This window comes from Chiloscyllium plagiosum, chromosome 32, assembly GCF_004010195.1.
Source record: "Chiloscyllium plagiosum isolate BGI_BamShark_2017 chromosome 32, ASM401019v2, whole genome shotgun sequence".
NCBI lineage: Eukaryota > Metazoa > Chordata > Chondrichthyes > Orectolobiformes > Hemiscylliidae > Chiloscyllium > Chiloscyllium plagiosum.
The window spans coordinates 4,357,411-4,367,860 of NC_057741.1; the positions used below are offsets into that span (position 1 = coordinate 4,357,411).

At 40.6% G+C, this 10,450-nt stretch overlaps 1 protein-coding gene across 11 annotated transcripts in view; it reads left to right on the top strand.

Annotated features, from left to right (window-relative positions):
* kiaa1109 (KIAA1109 ortholog) overlaps positions 1–10,450 on the top strand; it is a 420,067-nt gene that overhangs the window by 205,203 nt on the left and 204,414 nt on the right. For all 11 annotated transcript variants that reach the window (XM_043674034.1, XM_043674040.1, XM_043674039.1 and 8 more), the window contains 3 exons: positions 3,241–3,491; positions 3,965–4,226; positions 4,574–5,399. In XM_043674034.1, coding sequence (XP_043529969.1) covers positions 3,241–3,491; positions 3,965–4,226; positions 4,574–5,399 — 1,339 coding nt within the window. The remainder of the gene's footprint in view (positions 1–3,240; positions 3,492–3,964; positions 4,227–4,573; positions 5,400–10,450) is intronic.

The window sequence follows — 10,450 nt, forward strand, 5'->3', positions numbered from 1 at the left end:
GATAACCTTACGATGCTGTACTTCTGTAGCTTCCATCCTAAGCATATTAAAACAGCCATCCCCTGCGAACGGCACATACACAGTATCTGTTCAGATGAGGAGGAACATGGTGTACACCTGAAGGGCGCCCCCATAAGAACAGTGTACCATGCTCAACTCATCAATCATCAGTTCTGACGTGTCACAGCAAGAAACCGTAATGACCTCCTCAGGAGATAGACACGGGATACAACTGATAGGGTATCCTTCATTATCCAGTACTTCCCGAGTGCAGAGAAACAACACCATGTTCTTCACAGCCAGCAACACATTGTCGATGAGGATCAGCACCTTGCCGAGACAGTTCCTATGCCTCCACTTCTCGCCTTTAAACAACTGCCAAACCTTAACAGATCCTTGTTTGCAGCAAACTACCCAGTCTTGAGGACCACATAAACCATAACACTGTACAACCCTGTCATGGCAACAACTGCAAGATATGTCAGAATGTTGACAGGGATGCCACCATTACACGTACAGACACCACCCACCATGTGTGCGACAGGTACTCATGTGACTCAGCCAATGTTGTCTATTTCATATGCTGTAGGCAAGGATGCCCTGAGGCATGGTACATTGGTAAGACCAAGCAGACGCAGTGACAATGGATGAATGGACACCGCACAACAATCACCAGACAGGGATATTCCCTCCCTGTCAGGGAACACTTCAGCAGTCACGGATGTTCAGCCGCAGATTTTCAGGTTTATTCTCCAAGGTGGACTTCGGGATACACAACAATGTAGAGTGGCCGAGCAGAGGTTGATAACCAGGTTCGGTAACCATGAGGATGGCCTCAACCGAGTTCTTGGTTTTGTGTCACACTACAGGTGACCCCAGTACGCTATACACTCTCACGCAAGCACACACTCTTACATACACTCACACTCACGCAGACTCTCTCTCATCCGCTCTCTCCCATACACACTTACATCCCCATCCTCTCATCCACACACACACCCTCTCTCAGGCTTATACTCCAACACACTCTCCATCTACTAAGCATGCACACTCACGCTCATGCACGCTTAAACTCGCTCACTCTCGCTCTTGTGCACTAGTGCGCTCGCTCTCGTTCACATGCACTCGCTCTCACTCACGCTCTCTCTCTCTCATGCGCGCACACACGCACAAATAAGTCTATGGGAAGTTTGGGATTCCAACAGACTCTAATCTCACATCTTTAATACATTGTCTGAGCTGAGATGTTACCTTCTGTTATAGAACCTTAAGTTATCTCGAGAATGTGACTTAATGAACCTAAACCTGCAACCCATTCTGTAAGATGAAAGACGTAACAGCAATCTGTTTTTTTCACTATATCATTTCAGTTGCGTGGCCCTGAGATCTTTTGCTATAAAATCTGTCTTATGATCCTGCTCCATAGCTATCTGATGAAGGACAGGTTCTCTGAAAGCTGGTACTTTCAAATAAATCTGTTGGACTTAGTGTTGTTGATTTTTAACTTTATCTATTGGGAGGCATTCTATCACAATCCTGTCTTTTACCTGGTAGGTAGTAGACAGACAGATGGAGTCAGGGCCTGAGTTACTTGCAACAGAATTCTCAGCCTGTGTCCTGCTCCTGTATCCACAGTATTTGTTTGCTGAATCAATTCAGTTTCTGGACAATGGTAACTTCTGGAATGTTGATGGTGAGAAATGCAGCGATGGGGTAATGTAATTTTGCCTTGTTGGAAATGGTCATTGTCTGGCACTTGAGCAGTAGGCAAGATATTTGCTACTTTACATCAAGTCCCAAACATTCATGTTTGTGTGGCTAACAGTCAGAGATGCTTCAGTATCCAAGAAATGATGAATGGTATTGATTATTGTGCAATCATCAAATATATCCCCACTTCTAACCATGTAGTGGAGTGAAGGCATTGTGTAGCAGCTGAAGATGGTAGGACCTAGGGCACTACCCTGAGGAATATTTACAGCCTGTCCTAAGATTGAGGCAGTTGGCATCCAGTAACGACAACATCTATTTTTATGCTAGGTGTGAGTCCAAACAGTGGAGATTCTCATTGAATTCAGTCTTGCTAGAGGTCCTTAATGTCCTCTTGTCAGATTCTGCCTATATGTTAAGGCTAGTCACATCAACCCACTACCTCCAGTTCCATTTTAGATTCAACTTTTTTGTCCATGTTTGAACATACTGGGAAATGTTCCACTGTTATAGCTGTGGTTGAGCATCTTGGCTAGTTCTAGAACATGGGTATCAGGATATTGGCGGGGCCTATGACCTTTGCAGTGTCCAGTGCCTTTAGCCTCTAAAATGTGAAATGAATCAAGAAACCGAAGACTGACATCTGTGATGCTGCACTTCGTTCAAAAACCCAGAGGCATGGATTCAGTGTATTTGGCCGAAGAATTAATGGAGAGTTTAGGAGAAATACCTCTGCCTACAGGATGGTGGTGATCTGGAACTCACTGCCTGAATGAATGGTAGAGAAGCCCTCATCACATTTAAAAATACATTCATTTCAATTGTCTTAAACTACAGAGCAAAAGAGCAAGATCTGGAAACTGTGAATAGCTTGGTTAGGTCTTTCTTTATGTGACAGAGATGCAAAGTGCTGAATGGTCTCTTTTGTTTAATTTTTCTACACTTTTGTTAATTTCACATTGTTATGAAAACGTGATTAAAGATTCTGACCTCATTGATAAGTAGGTTTTTTGGTTTATCATGATGTGCTACTCTACTCAGTATTTCATAAATGATTATGGTTAGCAGAAGGTTAGCGCAAAATCTCCTTCTGGGAATGTGATAAAAGTGAAGAGTATTAAAATCTTGTTCTGTTCACTGAATTTAGCTCTTGTTCTGAAACATTGTAGTTTAAGGTAATAATTGTGTTCCATTCCTTGGGATTTAAGAGTGTTGCAAAATCAGCTTTGATTCCTGCTGCTATTTGCTGTCTGTTGGAAATATGTTTGTGAACATCTGATGAGGCCTTCCCCTTGTTAAATTGCACTTCACTATTCGCGGCTAATGCTCATGCAAAGACATGGCCGTGTTGATGAGGTACTGAAAGCTTTCCAACACTTATGGAAATAGACTGCTTGAATGACTTAATCCCTTATGAGGAGGCAGAATCTTGGGCAGAAATTAAAAGAGAGATAAACGAAGTTGAATGATTTGATTGTAGCTTTTGTTGTTTTGTTGTCTACAGCTGACATTGTACCTTCTTTTGTGTAGACTGTGGTTTCTCTGGTCAGATGATGAGATCAAAACCAAGCGAGTGAAGAATAAGTGTGGGTGTCTGAGTGGTTGTAAGTTCTACGCAGGCATGGCATCAGGAATGGACTTCTTCAAATTGGATGAAATTACCCCATCCACCAGTTCTGCTTTCTCTAATACATCGACAGAAACTGATATGTTCTACGGGCAGTCACTGCTGCATCCAAATGAATGGATTGTCACTAAAGATACTTCAAAGACTGCAGATGGTAATTTCTTTTATATATAATGTTTTATGATTTCAGGAATGTTTGTCTTTAAGTTTCTTATTTTGCCTTCTATTATAATATCAAGATACCATAGTTTGAGCAATATAACTACTTGCATATGTGCATTTTACAAATTTTCACAAGGCTTTTATTTACATTAAGTATAAAGTTGAAATATCTGATGGTAGGTAATGAAGGAAACCCGTACAGAAAATCTTAAATACTCAGCAAGTAATTCCTGTGGAGAAACAGAAAAGGAGTTGAAATTTTGGGTCAGTGATCTCTCGTCTGTTCTGATGAAAGTTAATCCACCTGAAAGGTTAAATTTGTTTCTTTCTCTTCAAATGCTGGCAGACTGGCAAAGTATTTCTAGCAATTTTTTTGTTTTTATTTCTGATTTGCAGCATCTGCAGTATTTTGCTTAATGCTGGCGGAAACTATGTGTTGATAATACCTGTATTTTGGTAATTTAGGTAAAACAAATGGGACAAAAAGGAAAGAATGGGACTCGAGATCGTTGGGAACAAATTCAGAGAAAAAGAGCCAGTACCAAAATTTGCAAGTGCCTTTACGATCTCACAGTTCAACGTCCTCTTCTGAAGAAAATAGTAGTTCTACTGCTGCACTCCCTTTGTTGGCAAGTGAAAGAAACAGTCCATCCTCTAATGCTGATGATAGTATTCCACGGATGCATATTCCTGTTTCAAGTACAAACACTGAGGAAACAGTTGGAAAGTAAGTTCATTTTGGTTATAAAAGACGTGCATTTTTAAAAGCTGAGCAATTTTAATGTATTGAGTATTTGGATAACTGTTCTATTGTGACATGAATACGGTTAAATGTTTCTTAACCTTGATATGGCAGCCTTCTGATACCAATATGCTAGTGGATTGACCAGATACTCACCAAGGTGTTAACCACTGTACTTCATAAATGAAAATACAAAATTTAAAATACTGGCTAGAAACACTCTTTCTTTTTGAGATGCTGCTTTCCTATTTTTTGTTGTTGGCGAATTACTAAATAAAGAAAACAAACATTTTTGTTTAAAATTTTCTTTTTCTTTTTCTTTTTCTTTTTAGCGGTCCAACAAATGTTTCAGGAAGCACACCAGTTTCTCCCAATAATCAAGACAGAACATTAGTTCGCTCTCCTTTGAAGCGACAAGCTTCTGTCTCTTCTACACGGCTTGGGAGTACAAAGAGTTTATCAGCAGCTATTTTTGGTGAGCGGCAGACTGCAGCAATGGGTGTACAATTCACCAGCGAAGTGTCACGCAGTGACGAGAATGTTCTGGATTCTCCTCGTCAGCGGAGGAGCTTTGGATCCTTTCCCTTTACTCCATCATCAGATTCTAATACTTTCCATCAGTATCGATCGGTTGATTCAAGCATATCTGTGGCTGAAAGTGAGGCATACTTTTCAGCAGCTGAGGACTTTGATCCAGTCAGTAGTGATGAAGGTCCAGGTACCTACCCAGGAAGAAAGAAAAGACGTCGTACCCAAGGAATTGACTCGGCCAGGAATACAATTTATCGTAGTGTAGAGGGGCCATTAAATAGTTCTGTTAGCGGAGAAAGCCAAGAACTGAAAAACTATCCTATGCAAGCTCATGCCTCTCAGGCCTCTTTTGTATCAGCTCTTGAAGGAGGTGAAGAATCAGCCGATCATATATACACGGCTGAATGTGAAAAAGCTGTAGATAACAAGCAGATGTCATGTCAACAGATTGTGATGTCTTGTTACTTAAATTACCTTACACAACTGCAGGTATCCAACTGGTCAGTAAAACAGCCAACAAACAAGAGAACATCAAAATCTTCGCTGCACAGGCCTCTAGACCTTGATACACCAACCAGTGAAGAGAACTCTTCTTCGTTTGACCAGCTTTCTGTCCCCATGTTTAAGGTTGGCAACATTTTTGTCCAGTAATGAGTATTCTTCTGACTTGTTGAACTTCCACATACAGATAGGAATTGTTTTCTATAGGGGAAATTAACTTCTGAGAAATTGAAGCCCAAGGTGGATTGACCAATCATATTTGGCATTCATATAACATATAGTCATAGAGATGTACAGCACAGAAATAGACCTTTCAGTCCAACTCATCCATGCCGACTAGATATCCCAACCCAATCTAGTCCCACCTGCCAGTACCTGACCCATATCCCTCCAAACCCTTCCCATTCAGATACCCATCGAGATGCCTTTTAAATGTTGCAATTGTTCCAGCCTCCACTTCCTCTGGCAGCTCAAGCCATACACATACCACCCTCTGTGTGAAAAGGTTGCCCCATAGGTCTCTTTTATATCTTTGCCCTCTTACCCTAAACCTATGCCCTCTAGTTTTGGACTCCCCGACCCCAGGGAAAAGACCTTGTCTATTTATCCTATCCATACCCTCATGATTTTATAAACCTCTATAAGGTCACCCCTCAGCCTTCGGTGCTCCAGGGAAAAGAGCCCAACCTATTCACCCTCTCCCTATAGCTCAAATCCTCCAACCCTGGCTTCTGGCACAGAAAATAATCCAAAGTATTTTATGGAGGCATAATCTGACAAAAATTAATATTGAAAGAAAGATGTGGTCATGGGGAACTTTAAAGAGCCCAGACAGGTGGAGGAGTTAAGGAGGAAATAAGAGGGCAGTATCTAAACAAATGAAAATATGGGTTCCTGTGATGATTTGAAGAAATAGGGAAACATGAAAAGGAAAGGTGAATGGAATGGATGGTTATTTAGGGCACTAATACAGATGGAGCTGTAGAGATGGAGTGTTGTAGGACTGGAGGGAATTCATCAGTATGTGTGATTGAAGTCATGAGGAAATTTAATTATAAAGACTAAAATATTCATTTTGAGGCTCTGTCTGTTCTTGAAGGTGAGCATAAAAGGACCCTGACACTATTTTGAAGAAGAGCATAGGGGGTGTTACCCTGATGTCCTGGACAATACTTACTGCTCAACCACCTTCACTCCACCTACCACTTACTAAAATTAGCTGATCAATATTGTTATATTTTTGGCCAAAAATGAGGCAAACATTTTCAGACGTTTGAGGACTTTTATCCACTTAAGAAGTTTAAGCAAGTGAGAAATAACAGTAGATCGTGCAGCCACTAAAAGCCTCCTCTGCCTTATCAAATTATACTGTCAGATCACTTCCACTTCTCTACTATTTCTCTTGATCCCCTGAAAGACCAAATACATGTTCACCTCAGCCTTGATTCATAGAATCCCTACAGTGTGCAAACAGGCCATTCGGCCCAACATGTCCACACTGATTCTCCGAAGAGCATCCCGGCCAAATTCACTCCCCTATCTTGTCCCTGTAACCCTGCATTTTCTATGGTTAATCCACTTTACCTACGCATCCTTGGAGATTATGGGAAATTTAGCATGTCCAATCCACCTAACCAGCACATTTTTGGACTGTGGGAGGAAACCAGAGCACACAGAGGGAACCCGTGCAGATGTGGGGAGAATGTACAAACTCCACACAAACAGTCAGCCAATGCTGGAATTGAACCTGGGTCCCTGGCTCTGTGAGGTGGCAGTGCTAACCACTGAGCCACCGTGCCGCCCAAGTTGTGCTTAATGATGTCAGGGCACCAGGGAGAGCTCCCTTTTTTTTTCTAATTAGTGACATGGCTTCTTTGCCTGAGAGGACAGACAGGAACTCAATTTAAGATTCAAATCCTCTTTCTGCAATATTTTGTCTTGCCTCACCCATTGTTGTAATTGGAACAAAGGTGAATGTTCCTTTGTAATATTCCCTAACTTTCCATTATCTCATCTCATCTGCAAACTCTCATTCATATCTTTGTTACCTCCTAAACTTGATTATTTTAACACATTACTGACTCTGTTCAACATTCTACACTCTATAAACTTATACAAAACTCTGCTAGCTGTATCTTAACTCTAAAGTCCAATTCTGCTATTATTTCTATGCTTGATTATCTTCTTTGGATCCCGATCAAAAAAAACTTTTTTAAAGTCTTATCCTTGTTTTAAGATTCTGCCGTGATCTTACCCTTTCATGTTTCTGTATTCTCCAGCAAACCAATCTCCAAGTTATCTTCCCTCCTCTATTATGACCTGCTGTGCATTCCAAATTTATAATTGCGCCACCATTGGTGGCCACATCTTAGGTTGCTTGGCCTAAAGGTCTGGAATATTCTCCCCCTCTCTGAAACACTTTGCTCCTTTAAGACTCTATTTAGAAAGAAACTCTTTGACTAGGATTTTGGTCATCTGATCTTGCATCTCTTTAATCAACGTGGTGATGTATTTTGTTTCATAATGCTCCTGTGAAATGCTTTAGATCATTTCATTACAACTGGAGTGCTGTATATTTTTTGTTGGCATATCCAAAACTCTTTGGAGTAGACATTCTTAAAGATTCACGGTTCTTAACCTCTCACCTCCATTCTGAAAGATGAACCACACATTTGAAGTTGATGTCACATGTTCTATATTTCTCAGGCATCTCAGTGGCTACCATGTCAAGTCCTTTTAGAATCTTGTATGTTTCAACGAACTACCTTTTTGAATGAGTTAACTTTTCATTTTTCTAAAATCCGGAGCAAAAAGGCCCAATTTTTCTAGTCCTTCTTCATATGGGTTAAACCCCCCCCCCCCCCCCGCCACAAAAAAAAAGATGATTGCTATATCTGCATGTTAAATTTCTGTACGTATTGTGTAAGAACACCCAAGTGTCCAAAGTGCAACATGACTCTGTTACCTTGACATTTCCCATTAGATTTCTAAATTTAATATTACCTGACACCTTCTGTCACACTCTTAGTTTAAACCCTGTCCTCAGCCTTAATTATTTGATTCACCAGAATACTGATTGCAGTCCAGTTTGAGAGGTATCTGTGCAAAAAGAGCTCACTCTTCCCTTCTATATTGGTGTCATTGCCTCTTGAATCAAAGTTACTTCTTCTCACACCAATCTTTGAGTTACGTGTGATGCCGTATTAATTTGCGCATGGTCTGGAAGTAATACTTACACTATTATTCTTGAGTTTCTACTTATTTATTTAGAAATCCATTTCTTAAGCTTCCTCTGTGCAACCTCATTCTTAGTTTTACGTATGTTGTTGCTTCTTATATAGATGTCTTATCTGGATCCTTCTCTTCTCACTCCCAAGTTCTTCACCAGCCTTCAGATGATGTCTCAAAATCTTTGTACTGGACAGGCAACATAACCTTGGTATCTCTTGGCTTCCACCATATAGAACAAATGTCTATTCTCCCGAATGTGTCCTACCACTAATTATATTCTCTTTTACTCTTCGACTTGAGTAACCTCCTCTAACATGGTGCTATCATCAGTTTTCCCTTCCTGTATTCCTTGACATTCAAATAAGTAACTAATGCCTTGTTGATTTTAAGATGAGAACTAAGAATGTTTTAATACTGTAACTTTTATTCCCAGTCTTGCAATGCTGTCCCCTACCCTTGACCATTGATTACCTCTAAAGAATTGCTTAAATAAAGGATGATAAGTGAACGAGGCATTCTGGAACTCCCCCTTTCCCCAATGCATTGCAATAACTGCAACTGAGGTTCCAGCCCAAAAACTCTGAACCAAAGTTCCTCAAGTCGCAGCTTACATTGCAGATCTGATTGTTTGGGATCATAGTGCTATCCAGAAATTCTGACATGCTGCAGTTATTGTACACCACCAGCTCGGGCATATCTGTTCAAACTGTTTACATGTTTAATCACTTAAGATAATTGTTCAGTTATTTTGGTTCTTTTGATTTATTAGTTTATATAATAAAGTGCAGCTTTCCAGGGCTCAATTTGATGCACCTCCCTAACTTTTCTTTAAATAAAACTGATGAAACTGTAATCCCAATCATCTACCCAGTGCTATCTGATGTTAGTCTTTGATTATCCTGTTGTTTGATGATTCACCTTTGAATCTATAATATTTTTGATTCTCTGCAATGATGGAGTCAGAGTTCTACAGCAAAGAAAAAGGCCCATCAAGTTTGTGCTGGTCCTGACAAGTACTTGGCCTATAGCCTTGTATGCCTTGGCATCGTAAGTCCACATCTAAATACGAAAATGTTATGAGAGTTTCTGCCTCTATCACCCTTACAAGCAGTGAGTTTCAGGTTCCCAAGTTTCCTTGCATCTCTTCTAAATCTCCTTTTACATGAATCCTTAAATCTATGCCCTCTGGTCATTGATCCATCTAACAAAGGGAAAAGATCCTTCCTGTCTACCCTATCTATACCTTTCATAATTTTACATAGCTCAATCATGTCTCTCCTCAATCTCCTCTCTACAACTGTGTAACTGTGGCTTAACCAGCATTTTATGTGGTTCCAGTATAACCTTCCTCCTCTTAAACTCTGGGTCACCTAATTAAAGCAAGTATCGCATATGGCGCCTGAACCATTTTATCTATCTGTCCCACTGTCTGAGGGAACTGGTGGATATGTATACCAGTGTATCTCTGATCCTCAGTGCTTCCCAATGTCCTACCATTTGTCATGTTTTCCCTTGCCTTATTTGTGTCCAAGTGCATAACTTCACATTTATCCAGATTGAATTCCATTTGCCTCTGATTAGTCCATATGATCAGCCTGTCTGTATCCTTCAGTAATTGAAGACTATCCTCCTCATTATTTAACACCTCATCATTTTTCATATTATGCAAGGTTTGTAAAGGTTTGTAGCTCAGGTTGAGGTTTAGGGTGTAGCTTTGCTCGCTGAGCTGTAGGTTTGATATCCAGACGTTTCATTACCTGGCTAGGTAACATCATCAGTGGCGACCTCCAAGTAAAGCGAAGCTGTTGTCTCCTGCTTTCTATTTATATGTTTGTCCTGGATGGGGTTCCTGGGGTTTTTTTTTAGATTAGATTAGATTACTTACAGTGTGGAAACAGGCCCTTTGGCCCAACAAGTCCACACCGATCCGCCGAAGCGCACCCACC